The sequence below is a fragment of the Cheilinus undulatus genome, linkage group 22 (genome assembly GCF_018320785.1).
Source record: "Cheilinus undulatus linkage group 22, ASM1832078v1, whole genome shotgun sequence".
NCBI classification, from domain to species: domain Eukaryota; kingdom Metazoa; phylum Chordata; class Actinopteri; order Labriformes; family Labridae; genus Cheilinus; species Cheilinus undulatus.
Genome location: NC_054886.1, coordinates 4374668 through 4391761, shown reverse-complemented (window position 1 = coordinate 4391761; position 17094 = coordinate 4374668). Strand labels below are relative to the sequence as shown.

The 17094-nt window shown below is 38.3% G+C and overlaps 1 protein-coding gene across 2 annotated transcripts in view; it reads left to right on the top strand.

The window, feature by feature from the left end:
- The window catches only part of fxr2 (fragile X mental retardation, autosomal homolog 2), a 37404-nt gene extending 25930 nt beyond the window's left edge, over window positions 1-11474 (top strand). For both annotated transcript variants that reach the window (XM_041779335.1, XM_041779334.1), the window contains exons 11-17: window positions 423-509; window positions 3433-3652; window positions 3888-4067; window positions 5557-5751; window positions 5854-5961; window positions 6107-6195; window positions 8962-11474. In XM_041779335.1, coding sequence (XP_041635269.1) covers window positions 423-509; window positions 3433-3652; window positions 3888-4067; window positions 5557-5751; window positions 5854-5961; window positions 6107-6195; window positions 8962-9072 — 990 coding nt within the window. In that variant the 3' untranslated portion in view covers window positions 9073-11474. The remainder of the gene's footprint in view (window positions 1-422; window positions 510-3432; window positions 3653-3887; window positions 4068-5556; window positions 5752-5853; window positions 5962-6106; window positions 6196-8961) is intronic.
- The last annotated feature ends 5620 nt before the right edge of the window (window positions 11475-17094 follow it).

Genomic DNA, 17094 nt, shown 5'->3' with positions numbered 1-17094 from the left:
GCAAATGCATCGTGTGTTTCCTCAGACTTAAATACGTTCAAAACCAACGTCAGTATCTTTCATAAGGGTTTTTTTCTATCATATCAGTGACTGTCAAAGTAAGTTCTTAAGATAGTTTTGATCTAAAGCTAAATACTGTGTTAACATTAATGTGGTCTGATAATTTGTTGTCTTTATAGTTTCTTTTCAACCAGTAAACAGTAAAATAAACACAACATACTCAGAATCTTGATGTTTATATGAAAAACAACCTAGAATATAAGACATAAAAACATTTGAGTTTCCCACCCTGAGCAAGAGGTCACAGGAACATGGCGGCTGTGGGATTATGGCCTATGGGAGTCATTGTTTCAAGTAATAAATAAAGAGTTAGCATTTCATGAGAACACCTCAAACAGATATTCCTCTCTCTGTGGTTTTAGGGAATGGTTCCCTTCGTGTTCGTGGGGACTAAAGAGAACATCAGCAATGCCCAGGCTCTGTTGGAGTACCATGTTTCCTATCTCCAGGTAAGTTACTCCTCCATGTTTACCAGTAGATGGCAGCACTAGTCTCTGGTCTTGTCACTCAAAAACACCTTTTTCTCTTATTTGCTCTCCTTGAGTATGTTTCTTCTTAGAATACCTGCACTTTCACTTGAGGGAACATGTTTCTGAGAAGCACAGATCCTTGATGTGACATGTGGGGTAGGGTCGGGTAGGGCAGTGTGGGCGTATGTGCAGAGGCTCCTCATATTGGTCACCTGTCTCTCTCTTGTCCCGGGAAAGCTGCTGAGAGCACCTCATTTTGCCCTTACCTCATGTGCTTTTATAAATAGCTCTTCTCTCTGGGATGGGGGTGAAGGGTATGCAGGAGTTTAGATTACCAGCTATCTGGACCCTCAGCTTTCCAAAAATAACATCAGACCCCCTTCCCCTGCCTCACTTCCTTCACACCTCCCCTGAGGTTCAGCTGTCGTTGGTGGAGGCAGCTGTCACGCTGCAAAGTGAGACCCCCCAACTCCCCCAAATCAGTCGCCAATAAAGCGGCTGAGAAACTGCTGTCACAGCACTGCTGTCATAAGAGTTCACGTCCCACCCCAGTCATCTAGGCTGATGTGGCTTTACTGAGAGATTTTACCCTAAAGGTGTTCGTAGATTTATCGAGATTTCATTTAATTGCCACCCTTCATGATATGCTTAACTTGATCCTGGCTGTAACTTTGTGCTTGGTAGAGTGAGAGGACTGGTTGTCAGAGTGGCAGTCCAGGGGATCCCCGGGAAAATGATACAGGGCCTCATTCACCAAAACCTTCCTGAGAGTTTTCTCAGGGTTGTTTTTAAGAAAGTGGGATTCATGACAACGATGCACGATATAAGTTAAAGTGACACCAAATTAAATGGAATGACTGTATCAACCCTGCACAGCTGTTTAGGCTAGGTTTTATTTATAAACCTTGAGTTAATCAGGTATTAGGATGTATCATGAATTATTTCAGTCACTGTATCAGGATATTATGTTTACCACTCACTTTAAAAGGTGTTGAAAGCTACCTAGCTATCCTCACTTTGGTGGTTATGTCACGGTCAAAACCGTTACATGGTCACTATTTTCCAATTTCAGGGGCCCCTAAGACAAATCTATACAACTGAACGGACTAATCTGTCTAATCCAGTTTGGCATCTGTGAATCAAAGTTGCTGAGAATATCTGAGCCAACAAACAGACTGTGAAGCTCTTTCAGCTGTTCTCATAGCACACAATGTGGTGTTGGTTTGGTCAGTGTTTAAGAGATTTAAAAGTGAGGGGATAATTTCCATCTCCAGTTTGTCATTCAAGGCACATCAAGGACAGTTTAGCTGTTTCCTATTTTTTAGATGGCATTGCTTTTTCATAATTTAAAATTGATTGTCGGCTGGAGAGCTCAAACATTAATGATTGTTTAGAAAGATTTAAATCTCCTCTGCTGGTCTTCATCAACACAGACATAAACCCAGAGAATTGTGCAGGTTAAACAGTGAACCACCCATCTGTTGTTTTAACAGAAGGGGATATTTGTCAGAGGGACAGAGGCGTTTTTATGGTGATGGCTCTGTCCAAAGTTCATCTAACTTTCACATTACAGCCTTTCACTAGTAGAGTAATTTACAGTCCTAATGACAACAAGTAAATGCAATTTATTTTAAGGAAATTCTGCAGACAAGGGCTTTAAATGGTCATGAGATATACAAAACTACATGTAAAAACAGAAATAAAAAAAAAAACACTTCCCAGGTATAATAAACTAGTGTTTGGAAATGGAGTTTCAATTTTTGCTCGGATTTTAGCTTTTCCAGTCATGACAGCAAGCTATTCAAGATTAAATAGCTGCATACAGCATTGCCATCGTTAGTCCAGATTGTCATGTGGTAAATGGAGAACACTCTTCATTCCTTAAGACAGTGGTTTTCAGCCTTTATTTGCTTATTGAACACCTAAGATCAAGCCAGAATTTCAAGGCATACCATGCTAATTTTAAAGAAAAATAGCCTCTTTAACACATGGAAAAGTGTCTTTAGTTGATGTATATTTTAAGTTCTCAGGCAGTGGTTCCCTCCTTGTTTCTACCGACGCTACCGATGAACAAACTCCATAGATAGCTGCATAACGCGAACCATGGGGACTGTAGACATGTCAGTACGCGTCTTTTGTTGTTTTTGAAAGGAAAACAATTCAATGCTGTTCTTTGTTCTTCTTTTAATGAAGAAATGTCTTCAAGTTCTGATAAAACTGACACTTTAGCAGCATCCACGCTAATCTCCTCCGCCATAATTGCACCAGCCTCTTGTTGCTGCTTGCTTACGTCATGCTAAATTTCAAAGGAAATTAAAAACATTTAAATATATCTTATTTTCTTATTTAATTATCTGACCTCCACAATGTCCGCCAAGAAAAAATATCTGGCACTTTTGTTTAGTTGGTGATCCCTGTTCTAAGGTATGGTTGTAAATTCACACCTAAAACTGCCTCAAGGCACACCAGTTTGCCTTTCCACACCATTTGGGAACAGTTCTGCCCCTTCCACCAAAACAGCTCTCACTCTGATTTAAGTGAGGAGCAGAGGGAGCCGTGGCACATAACATCAGTTAGTTTAAAAAGTGAGATTTTGAAGAGTCAGACCAGAAAAATGCAAAAGAACCTGCACAGTTTGATGCATGATTGTGGCTGTCCCTCAAGGCAACAAGACAAAATAATCACTTAAAATTCACATACAAAGTGATTTCTATAACTATCATTATCTCGATATGAAACAAACTATTCTGAATATTTCTGCCAAACAAGAAAAATTGTACAGTGATTGATGCATCGTATTTGTCATGGTTATAGCAAAACATGTTATGCTTGTGTAATGTCTAAATACACTAAACTTGATTTTTTTTTTCACACTATTTATGACTATCTTGCTGTTTTGTAGGAAGTGGAGCAGTTGCGCATGGAGCGCCTCCAGATTGATGAGCAGCTCCGTCAGATTGGAGTCGGGTACCGCGCGGCTCCCAGTCGAACCAGTGGCCCTGGTGCTGACCGGGAGAAGGGCTACTTGACGGACGAGAGCAGCAACTCACTCCACACCTCTCGCACTTATGGAGGCCGTGGCCGAGGCCGCAGAACCTCCAACACCCAGTACTCCGGATATGGTGAGAACAACAAATCTGAAGCGTGATTTCAGTTCTGAGGCCATGAACACCCACACAGGTGTGCCCTCTAATAGTCCTTTTAGGTTAGGAAGTGACTCACTGATGGAAATGACCTAGAAGTATCTAAGTTCATATTTTAGAAATGATAATGAAAGGAGTGTTGTTGATTCCTTTATCATTTCCTTTATCATAGAACTGGGCTATCCTTTACGTTTTTTTTCTGTGCTTGATCCAGGCACAAACTCTGAACTGTCTAATGCGTCTGAGTCGGAGGATGTGATTGATAGAGACCAGCGGCCCAGAGGCATAGGTGGAGACGAGAGAGGCTCACGACGGGGTGGCAGGGGCCGAGGATCTAACTCAGGACGAGGCCGTGGAGGGCCCGGGTCAAAGCCTTCCAACTCCATCAGCTCAGGTGATCAAGGTTACCAATAGACAAAAGCCATCACACGCCTTTATAAATTACTTCACTTATTTTTGTGTGTTTTGGGGGAGGGTGGGTTTTAGGTCAATTCGTCTACTGCTGTGGAGGCCATCCTCCACAGTTGTGATGAAATCTTCCAAGACTATTGAAAATTTTGGCTGCCTGAAAAAAGAAAAATGTGGAAGTTGTCATAAAAAAAGATATGATTATGAGATTTAGAGTCGAAAATATGAGATACCAAGGCAAAATGGTGAGATAGGAAGTCAATATGAGTTAAAAAGTGGAACATTTGACTTCTTAATCTTATTAATTGAAACTTTTTTTGAGTTTTTATCGCATGATATTGACTTTTTATTACATTATTTTGAATTTGAATCTCATAATTTTGACCTTTAATCTCATATTTTACTTTTTTAATCTCACATTTCTGAACTTTTCCTTCATAATTTTGACTTTTATTGCATGATTGACTTCTTTCCCTTATAATTTTGACTTTCTATTGCAAAATTGACTTCGTAATCTCATAATTTTGAACTTTTTCCTCATAATTTAGACTTTTGATAACACAGGTAAGACTTTTTTTTACATTTCTGAATCTGAATCACATCATTTTAAATTTTATTTTTATGATTGTGACCTTTTATCTCATATTTGACTTCTTTTTCTCATAAATTTGACCTTATATCTTAGAATTTCAAAATTCTTATCACATAATGTTGAATTTTTTTGACTTTTTATTTCATAATGTTTTTATCTCATACATTTTAGCATTTATATCATAATAATGACTCTTAAATCATTTTTGTTTCAGATTACTTTTTTAATCTGTTCTTTTAAATTGCATAAATAAAAATAGTTAGAGATACTCATGTTTGAATCGGCTTGATAAAAGCTCTGTTGAATAGTGGGTTTATGATGTATATGGGCAGTCCGGCAAAGTGGCTGTAAGGGAAAGATAAAACATCATGATGCATTCAAATGTAACTTCAAAGAAAGGAAATGTTTGGTTAGATGAGAAATTCCTATAAACAAAGACAAGAGGTTAAATTTGTTTACTTCATCTTTCTAAAATAGACGAGTCGGCATCTATGGCCAGTCAGCTTTTCTTTAATAATTAATAACAATCAGTAGTGGTGTCAATAAGGACTTACTTTTCTGTGGGTGTGGATGTCGACCTCTTTCATACATTAGCACCCAAGCTGGCCGAAATCCATTATTCAGTTAATTTAATGGGCCACAAAGAACAATGACGTGACTGGAAACACTACCAGAAAGTATTCACGTCAAAGGTTTGAATGTTCACTTTTGGAAAACTTTTCTCTCTGACTTATAATTGAATTTCAGCGCGGTAGATAATCTAACAATAATGTGAAAATGAGAAATGCCACTCCAGTGAATTTCCTCTTTTTGATAAGGCAGTCTTTGTTCTGAGATGAGAGTTAATAAATCAAACTTATTTGATCATTTTCTGTTTCTGTAGTGCTGAAAGACCCGGACAGTAACCCGTACTCTCTGCTGGAGGGCGAGGGTGAGCTGGCTGACGCAGACATGAATGAGAGCATGGGAGGAGACCGCCGCAGACGCTCCAGGCGCCGCCGCAACGACCAGGAGCCCAGCGTGATGGATGCTGCTGCAGAGTCCGACAGCCAGGCTGGACCCAGTGAGAACGGACTGGGTGAGAGATTTGTGTTGTTTGTGTGCACGTTTCAGAATCACCCCTGAAATCTCTGAAATAATGACCAAAACATGTTGATAAATTCTGATCTTTTACTTTCAGATGAGGAAGCCCGACCTCAGCGTCGCAACCGGAGTCGCCGCCGCCGCAACCGTGGAAACCGCCCTGAGGGAGGTTCCACCAGCCGTGACAGACAGACAAATGACAGTGGTGTGTTTAAAATCAGTGCAAATGCTGTTTGTTTTCGTTAGCATACATTTATTTTATAACATCATAGACTTCTTTCGAGCATAATTGTTATTTTTGACCAAAAAGCCTGTAATTGCCCTGGCTAACAGAGTTTTAATGTTTGCAGTGACTGTTGCTGACTACATTTCTCGTGCTGAGTCCCAGAGCAGACAGAATCTGCCTCAAAAGGAAAACCATGCTGGCCCCGAGCCCAAGGTACAAACACAAACAAACACATGGATGCACGCTCTGAGCGCTGTTTGTATGGGACAAGTATCACCAGGAGAGCTCTGACAGTCTGGGATGATTTTGAGGGTTGTCTAAGGGGGTCTTGTTCAGAATTTTTCAAAGTAAAAAGAAAAAAAAAAAAAAACACCCCTTATTAGCTGCCATATTTAAATAAAGAGGTTATGTTAACATTTTACATACATAATGGCATCTCTAAATGTTTTGTCTCCATCAGGTTTTTCTCAGCCTCTTTCCAGTTCTTAGAATACTGAAGGCTGTGCTATCAATTAAAGGAAGCATGTGTAAGGATGCCCCAATTCAGTTTGGCATAACCTCCTATTAAAAGGAGCCCCAAAGTCATCCTAGTTCAATCAGCAGCATGCTTTTACTTACATTTCTTAACAGAGCAGGATGAAACCTCCAAGGGAGCAATGCAACAGTTATCCTGCAGTATACACAGTTGAATTAAACAATCTGACGATTCATTACATGTACCTGCATGACAGTTTTTCATGTAGTTTGCAAAGACAGCTACAGTTCATTATTTGAGCTCTCCAGTGATTGTTCTGAAATTTGATCACAGCCTGCTAGCCATTCTGCCCTTCTCTCTCTGTCACTTGTCTTTAGCTGCAGAATATTTCCAGTAGGGATGGGAAATGTAATCACAAATTAGATTAAATCGCAATGTGGCCAGCTGCAATTTTCAAATCGTACAAGTTGCAAATATTTTTTTAACTTGAAATGTGTCAAAATACCAGTTGAATAAATCAATTTTTTGCAGCGGCAGAGATTTTATGCATATTTTGCAAAAATTCAAGTGTCAATTTTTTTTACAGTGGTTTACAAAAATCTTCCTTTTTGTGTTTTATGCATATTTTTCTTAATCAAAATAAGTGACATAACAATGATACTGCCCTTCAACAAAGAAAATGACATCACATTTGCAATACGAGGAAAAACAGTGAGCTCATTCTGAATAAAACTGATGAAGCCTAGCATTACTTCATGAAAGTCATACCCCAGCTGCCATCAGCTGGTAGCCAGCCTCACCTCCCCCACCCCAGCCGCCTCCTTTATAGCTTAAAGCTTGTTGCTTTAATTTCACATGGTCTTATTTGTGGAATTATTTATTGCTTGAATTTGTCAGAAATACATAAGATTAACCCAAGAATGATCGCATATTAAATTGCAATATTTTGGGGAAAAAAAGGCAGTTAGATTGTTTTTGTAAATCTTTCAGCCCTAAATTCCAGTCAAACCAGCACTCAGCAGCAACACTAATAGAGCTGTGTCAGTAATTGAATTTTAATCAGGATCCAATGATCAAGGAACACAATTGTCGGCAACTTTTTAAATTTTGGATATGTGTTCCACCCGTGAAAACCTCTACATGGTTGTCTATTTATTCTCTTTAAAAAATATCCTGTTTGAATCTCATCTGGTTATATTCCAGGTTTTGTGAATATTCTCTTAAAAATACAACTTTAATCTGGTGATTCTGCTCAACTCCTCTCATCTCTTCTCTGCAAGTGTTCGCATAAACAAACAAGGATGTACACACTGCCTGCGTCCCATACATCAACCTCTGCTCTGCCTTACAATTTCTGTTAAAGGTCACATATTTGATCCCTTTCAGGCAAGTTTATATGGTCTCAGAGGTCCCCAAAACATGCCTGTGAAGTCTGTTGCTGGAATAACACTCCAGTATTGGATTTTTGATGTCTAAAAAGCCCTCAATTTCAGCCCTGCTCAGAACGAGCCGGTTGTGTCTGTGGCTTTAAATGTTAATAAGCGGTCTGACTCCGCCCCTTACCACACCCCTCTCAGGAAGTGGATCTGGCTTTTCTGATCCTACTCTCAGCTAGCAACTGGGAGGATTTTCCTGTTCAAGATTTTCTCTGTCTTTGAAACCTTTTTGAGATAATTTAAGTCTTTAGTTAAGAGAGTATGGTCACGTTTTAAAGATATTTACAGACATGTACAGTTATGGCCTAATGAGGAAGAAAAGCGGTTTATAAGTGGTCCCAACCCCCCCCGGTCTGTATTATAATATCCAGCAGTGACGTGGCTGTTTGCGATAATTAAAGAACGTTTTCAGTTGCGTTAAGTCTTGTGCAGCATGAGAGAGCGCAGCTGCATGCACTTGCAGTAATGGCTGTGTCTAAGCAAGTGTATACAACACAGATTGTGGTTCAGCCTAATTCTCAGGGGATGAGATCCCCTCCAGTTAAAACCACTTCTGCACAAACATGCATGGGCGTAGCACAGGGGGGAAAAAGGGTATTTTACCAGGGCCCTTGAGAAGCCTGCAATGAAAAGTGTGTTTTTATTTATTTTTTCTTAGTAATTAGTGTCATAATTGAATCAAAAGCAACAAAATTAATTGATCAAAAGACTGAAATTTGTAATCAAATAGAGTAAAATAAAATACTGGGGGGCCCCTGCCCCCCCCAAAATGTCCAGATGGTATAGCCCAGCGCTGCATAATAATGTAAGTAAATTAAATTCAACCATAGTAAAAATATTGCTCTTACATTGGGAAATTATTGTTCAGAAATGCAGTTCAATGCATAGATATTTGTGAAAATGGTGCAACATTTGTTGCTTGGCTTGCCGGTTAATGGGGCCTTGTGTAATATTCTATCTGGGGGCCCTAAATCCGTAGCTGCGCCCCTGCAAACATGCTTTTGTTTTATTCACTTATGCAAAGATTGTTGCACCATTCTCACGTCTTTGTTCCTTTTGTGTCCACAGGAGAACGGGACCAGTGCCCCGAAGCCGGAGCGAACGCCCTCCAAGCGTTCCCCAAGCAAAGGCGTGACCTCGCCCGGCGAGACCCTGACCTTGGTCAACGGGGTCTCGTAAAGAGCCGGCCGTGCCCCTCGCGAACCCAAGTCTAGAGCAAGACTCCATGGCAAACTCTGTCCCTGCTTGCATTAACTTAAACCTTAAACAGATGAGTGAAAAGTACCTGACAAAATACCTGAATTCATACTATGAGAGTGAAAAAGTACAAAAAAACGACAAACGCATCTACTTAAAAACACACGTTAACGGTGTATGCTATCCTATCTATCAGTACTTAGTGCTTATTTAAAAAACAACTAGCTTGCCAAAAAAGAGCTGGTGGATATGACTTGATTTTTAAAATACTGAAATACGAGAAACAGGACAAGACTTTTTTTTGTTGTTTTTCAAACGGTTGTCTTTATTTGTGTCTTTTTTTTTTTTTATGTTGATTTTGTTCATTGTTTATCACTGGTTTGGACTTGGCGGTCGCTCTCTCAACCAAAACAGACGCGTCTCTTAACAGTGTTACAGTGCAGACAAGAGAGATGTAAGCTGTAGGGGAGTGGCGCTCGAGCAGACAGTCCAATCGTTATACGACGCGATGTTCGCACACTGTACCGGAGTGGAGACAGATTGGATTATTGATAAGACATTGTGCCTTGAATTTGAAATAATAAATAAAAAAACATGAGTTTTCCATTAAGTTTGTTTTTGTTTCCTGAGAGGAAGAAAAGAAGGAGAGATGTTCTTCTGGGTTTAACTTTATTTTGGTTCCAAGAAGATCTGTGAGGGAGTGATGAGATTTAGAGAAAAAAAAAACAGATAGGAGGAAGAGAGAAGTGGCTGGCCAACATGAAGGAACGCGAGGAAACAAAAGTGGTGCCAAACACAGAAATTCAAGGCGCTTGTCCTCATTCCGAGTAGAGTAGACGGCGTCAGGGTCAGTGCGTGCGTGATGGCGTACGTGTGATGGTGTGAGATTTGGCAACCACAAAAGTAAACAAGGTGAAGTGAGGTAACAAAAACACAACACAGCCCTGGGCGGGGCACAGTCACAGGCCTGATAAAAACGGTTCTTTGAGGGTCCAGGGTGGCGCCCACGCAGCCTTGTTAACCAGGACGGGCTGAGACCAGACAGAGACGGCAGACTTGAACTCTTAGACTTAAAGGAGAACTAAACCGTGCCTCTTTCTCCGTCAGAGGGGGCGGCGGTGCTAGCTTCCAGCCACACTAGTGTCTTGATAAACCACTGCAGCGCGCAGCTCCGGATGCACACGAGGGCGACCACCTTTCTGGGACGGGGTGCTGCTAGTGGGGGGGAGGGGGCCTGGGGAATGGGACAGCTTCAAATGACATGAGAGCCACGACACGACACACAGGCCCACACTTACAGGTACTCACAAACACACCAGGGTGCGCGCAGTGGTCGCCCGCGTGGCGCACGGTAGACGACCGCAACAAGAAACTGCAAACAAGCCGAGCGTCCGTCTCGTACCTGGCAGTCTGGGCTGCAAAGAAAAAAAAAAAAAAAAAAAAAAAAAAAAAAGGAGTAATAGGGGAGAGGGACTCGAAAAAGAACTCAGTGGCTCTCTGCTCATGTTGTTACTGTTGTCTTGGTTACCGCTCTCAAGTTCTTTTTGTTGCTATTTCCACATCTTAGAAAATATGAAATAAAAAACTGAAGTGAAATCAACCTCTTCTCTGGAGATGATTTCTCTGTCTCGTGAGTTTGCAGTCTATTTTTCTAACTCTGCATGGCATTTAGTTAACGAGTAGACAGTGGTGCCTGTCCTGTGCATGAGGAACAAAGGGTGTTATTAATCTGACTTACAAAGCCATTGTTTCATCCACTAGAATTGCTGCTAATGTACACATTGAATGTCCAACTAACGTAGAAACTCTACCTTAAAGAGAGGAACTATTTGTGACTTTAAAAGACAAAAAATTCTCCTTCCTCTTGCTCATCTGCCCTGAAAGTTTCTCCAGTTGGATACGAGTCAGGAAGGGGCTCATTCCTTTGCTCACAAGTCTCTAAAAGTATTAAACTACAACATTTGTGCATGACAAGCAAGCGTCCACATGACCAAAGGTTTTGAGAGACAGATGATGGGAAATGTGGTTGAATGGAAGATGACCCAGATGCTGCTCTTATACAGTTCTGCTCACCTTGTATGTTGTGTTTTTAAGGATGAACGAGCACTTCTCGAGTATTTGTACCTCGGTTAAGCTGCATGTGTGTGACTGGAGGTTTGTGTTTACCTTTATACCTCATTGTGTGAGTACTGTATTTTCCTTATGTACCTGTATCCCTCCTGTCTGTTGGAAGACTGCTGGCTGCTCTGTGTTTGAGTGTGTGCGTGTTTGTGTGCGTCGGTGTGGATGCTGGTTGTACAGTTGACTCCTCACTCTGTCAGATTTTGTCTCTGGTTTTCTCACTCATGTTCTGATGGCAATAAAGGACTTTTCATTGTTTGGTATACACTTTTTCTCTAAAGTTTGTGCTTTTTAATACCCTGCATGTATGGAAGAGGACAGCATTTTAGCTTTCTTATAACATCGGAATAATTCTATCACAGTGTTTTAGATACTGGTAGTCATTTCATTGAACTGGTGGGAGAATCTTCTTTATTTTCAGGACTTTTCATGGAAATTTTAGGCAACTTGTTTTGATATTTTGGGGAATTAAATAAGAAATGTATGGAATTTTAATGGAAATGTCAGGGATATGTTTGTATGTTGTGGCTACATTTTATTGGAAATTTTGGGGGAAATTTCCTTTGATATTTTGGCATTCATAAGAAATTGGGAAATTTGGAAATCTAGCCATTTTTCATGATAATATGAATCATTTATTTGTAATTATTGGAGGACTGATTTTAATTTTTGGAAGGATTTTGCCTTGAAATGGTTGGGTATTTTCATTAAAATTTAGGAGTTTTATTTTTATATTTTGGAGAATTTGGTGAGGGGTGTCCATGATTTTCCTCAATTTTCATGGAAATTGTTGTGTATGTATACATGGTGTAATTTTTTTTTTTTTTTTTTTTTTTTTTGTATTTTCATAGAATTGTGTGGATTTGTGTGGACTTTTTTGGGAATTCGCTTTGTAAATTTGGGGAATTTGGTGGAAGCTTGAAATTTTGACATTTTTAAGTATTTTGATGGAAATTTTTGGGATATATTTGTGTGTTATATATCAGTTTGTTAGGACCTTTTGGGGTTTTTTAAATTTATTTTAGGAGGCATTTTTGATTTTTTTTTTTTTTAGATATTTTCATGAAAATTTTGGACCTTTCAAGTTTTTGGGGAATTGCAGTAGGTTGGGCCTTTAAAATAAGAAATTTTCAAGTATTTTAATGGAAAATTTCAGATATGTTTGTACACTGAATATATCAGGAATTTTTATAAAAATTTGGGCAACTTATTCGACTTACTTGAAGTTTTAAAATTTATCTGAATACATTTTTGATAATTGGGGGTTCTTTGATTTTTGATTGTTTTCAAGGAAGTGTTGGGGATATGTGTGTTCATGTTTTCATTGGAAGTTTTTCTTTGACATTCTTTTTGCATTTTCTCTGGAACCTCGGAAATCTGTTTGGATATTCGGTGGATTTTGTCTTAAATTTCTGGGGGGAAATTTGCTATGAAATTGCTATGAAAGTATTTTGATTACAAAAAGGAAATTTATGTATAAATCTATGAGAATTTGGTAGAGATGTCCTTAAGAATTTCCAACATTTTTAATGGAACTTTAAAGAAATTTGTATTTATACTTGGGGGAATTCCTGTCCGTTTTGTAGAATTTGAAGTTAATACATGTGTACATTCAGGGGGATTTTAAAAGGAATGGCCATGCATGGCCTTAACAAATTGTGTTGGTCTATTATCAAAACGAGAAAATAACTCCACCATACTTCTGTCTGAAACCATTTCTAACTGACTCAAGCCTCAACAACTGGCCATCAACCATATGAAACGTCGTGGTATTTTTCTACAGAATCAAGACTTTCAGGAATTATGTTTTCCCTTAAACATGGATGACTGTTTTTTAGGTGCAACGGTCATTTTTGCCCAAGTGGTGTCTGGATTTGTTGGCATTCTTCATCTGAAATCAGTTTAAGACAGCATGTGTTACTACTAACAAAAAAAAAAAACAAAACACCAAAATTAATGTTGTTAATCTTTGACATATCCAGCGTCTGTGCTTATAAAGAAAAATCCCCCAGCAGACAGAAAATGAAACAAAACCTATTTTTTTTGTGAGTTTTTTCATAACAGTGATGACTTCTTGATGTCAAGCTGGCATTTGAAGGGTTAAAATCCCTAATAATTTAATATTTTGCATTTTTGATCAAGACTTGAGATCGTGGAAAAATACAATTCAAAAATGTGAAGAAAAATGTTTTCAATTCATATTTTTCCTTTTCTGTCTTGAACGGCTCCTTAGGGAGAAACATTTGAATAATCCGGAGGGTTAAACACTTTCACATGACTGAGATACAAAACTCTAATCGAACAGAAGGCCTCGGTGCGTCATTTGTGTTAAATTTGTCTCCGTCTATTTTTAGCAACCCTAAATTTGAGTCTAAAGAAGCGTCAGAGAAGTTCATCAGCTACTGATGTATTTAGCATTCAGCTCTACTTTTTACCTTACCTCTATTCAGACACAGAGCCGCTCCACTCAACATTTAAAAAGATTACAGCCTTATTTCTGCTGTTTTTGCTCACAGTTGTCTTTTGTTTTAAGTCCAAGGTTCTAAGCAAAGCAGGGTGAACCAGCATGTTGACTCGAGGTAGCCACTGACTCCTAACTTAACAAAATCAAATAAAATCAAAATCAAATCCTATCCAGACAACGTCTCTTTCATTGAAAGCCCTCCATATTTCATCAAGACATTACTTAACCAATACCACATCCATCACAACACCATGGCTTCACAATAGGAGAGTCCAGCAGCTGAACTGACCCGCCTGAGGTCCAGACCTTTCACCAATAGAAGACATTTGGAGCATCAGAAAATGAAAAACCTGACAAAGACGACTCAGGACTGTTGAGCAGCTAGAATCCTACTTCAGACTAGAATGGGACAGCATTCCTCTTCCAAAACTCCAGCAAGTGGTCTCCTCACTTCCCAGATGTTCACATAAGGCTATGAAAAGATGAGGGGATGCAACACAATGGTGAACATGGCCCTGTCCCTACTTTTTTGAGATGTGTTGCTGCCATCAAAATGAGCCAGTACTTTAAATGAAATGCTAAAATGTCTCAGTTTCAACATCTGATATGTTGTTTATGTTCTATTGTGGATGAAATATATGATTATGAGCTCTGACAATCATTGCATTCTGTTTTTATTTACATTTTACACATGTCCCAACATTTTTGGAATTAGGGTTATAAATTCAACTTTTTTTCTTTAAATAGATAAGATAAAAGTTGATTTAAGGTTTCATTTTTCTTTTTTTTTTTTTTTTTTGGAGGCATCCCACAGCCATATGGGTTCCTGATCCTGACATTCGGAACCACTGGACTAGACTTCAGTTAATCCAGCATCCCAGTCTCTTCTGAATCCCTTTATATGAACACATGTCTCCCTCTACTGGACATGTACTGTTATATCAGCTTAGTAAGCTAAACACTCATTCATTCATAAAACTCTGATTCAACCACTACAGCTTGTATTTCCTCTCTCTCTTCAGCTGTACTATCAGGATAAGGGCAAAAAGCAGAAAACAATATATAAAAAAAAAAAAGTTAGATGAGTGGACTAAAAAACATATGAGAGCATTTGGCGTTTTCATAGGTTTTGGGTAAATATATTTGGACTTTTGGGGAATTCGCTTTGAAATTTTTAGGTATTTTATTGGTTACTTGGGGACATTTTTTTGTAAATTTTTGGGAATTTGGTAGGGGCCTTAAAATGTGAAATTTTCAAGTATTTTCATTGATATTTTAGGGATATGTCTGTTTGATGGGAGTTTTTTTCACATTTAAGTAGGAATTTTAGAAAGCTGTTTTTTGGGGGAGGATTCCCCCCAAAACAGGATTTTTAAAGGTATTTTTTAAGTAAATTTTGGACATGTATTTCCAACTTTGGGGGAATTTGGTTGGGTCTCTAAAATGATAATTTTTCAAATAATTTAATGGGAATTCGCAGACATGTTTGTACACTGAATATTTCAGGCATTTTTATGACAAATTTGGCAACTTATTTCAAATATAAAGTTTATCTGATTTTGTTGGGAAACATTTGCTTTTATATTTTTAGTTATTTTCATGGAAATATGGGAGATGTGTTTGTTGTTCATTTTTTTTTTTTTTTTTTAAGTTTTGGAGGAAATTTGCGTTGACATTTTTTTTTTTTGCATTTTCATAAGAACCTAGGAAATATGTTTGGACTTTTGGTGGATTTTGACTTATTTCTGGGGGAGACTTTTCCCTGAAATTTTTAGGTATTTTCATTTTAAAACAGGGAAATTAATTTTTATATTTGGGGAATTTGGTGGAAATGTCCTTTAAAATGATGAGTGGACTAAAAAACTATTAGAGACAGTTATACTCCTCGGCACATGACTCTTCAATATATCACTGTCAATGTTCTCTTGTTAGCTCATACAGTTCCTGCTTAATATTTACATTTAACTATTATGAAGTTGTGTTTTTCTCACAGCCTGGTCTTTGCTGCCCCCAAGTGGTTAAAAATTAAACTCTTCTTTAATCCTGTTCAATCTCTGGTACTTCCAACATCGAGATTTTTGTAATTTGTCAAGGCAATCCGTACCATGCCTGGGCACATTTTAAGGCGCACTCACACTGGTCGTTTCTATAAGCAAACACTCAGTCACCCTCAGAATAAATCCAAAGTAGGACAATCAAGTTAGTCAAGGTTTTGGGCTTAATTTGAGGTAATTTAAAGGACTTGTTCTCAACTGGTGGTTCTGGACCCATGAGTGGATGGTGATGCTGTTATTAGTGGGTTGAGAATATACATCAAAAGATTGTAGCAAAAAGTCAATGATATATGGAAGCCCTAAGTGGACACTAATCTATGTATTATATTTTACTCCGTATTCCAATGACAACAAGTTAAAAGCAGTTGTTTTCTAGAGATTTCCAACAGGCTCCACCGTTAATAAACTACAGCAGTGCCTGTTTGTTGAGCTCAGGTTACTACCGGAGATGTGCATGCTTCCCTGATTTTGTCTTGTTGCTCCAAACAGCCTCCAATGAACGTGACGGACTGAATGTTCATCCAACCACCTTCCAAGAACTTTTTGAAAAGTCCTGCCCTTTCAAAACAGTTTATATGGGAGCTTTCCCAGATGAATGTGAAATACATCCATACAATTTTCATTGCAAACATTAAGCTATGGTTGAAAAATGGAAGAAATTTGCCATTGCCATCGACTGACTGTGAGAAAATGTTTGAATTTCCACACGACAATTCAGCCTCCTCACACCTAGAATACCTGTCCATGCATTAAATGAATAGTAAATGGAAGATATAAATGAAATCAAACATGCTTCACACTAAATAAGAGACAGGGAATGGGAAAAAATTATTTTTTAAAAAGTGGCCAAGATGAGTTAAAGTTTACATTTGGCTTACAAAGTGTTGAAAATGTTAATAGCCTGACTGTTTTTGTGTAAAAAAAAGAGAGAAAGAATTCATTACGTTTAATGTGTTATATATAAAAGAATTAAACTAGCCTACCTGAGCTCGACAGAAAGTTAAAACTAATAAAAAAAGTTAAATACATGCAATGGGAGAAGCTTTTTTTAAAAGCTTTATTATTATTTAAGTTTTTTCTGGTAAATTTTCCTAAAATATGCTTCCTCTCAAATCCTAAATAAAGGTTATTTAATGGTTGATTAAAGAACACTTCCACTCCATTTCCTGTAGTCTTCAAAGGGGTCGGGAGTTTTATTAAGTTATCATAATATAAGTTTAATCATAGGGTCTATTATCCGATTGACCAACGTAACTAAAGTAAACGTTTTCTAATAGAGATTTAAGGCATGATAGAAATACTACAACAATGCAAACAAACCGAATAATGCTCTTTTAAAACGTGGTTCTGCGCTAATTAGCGTTT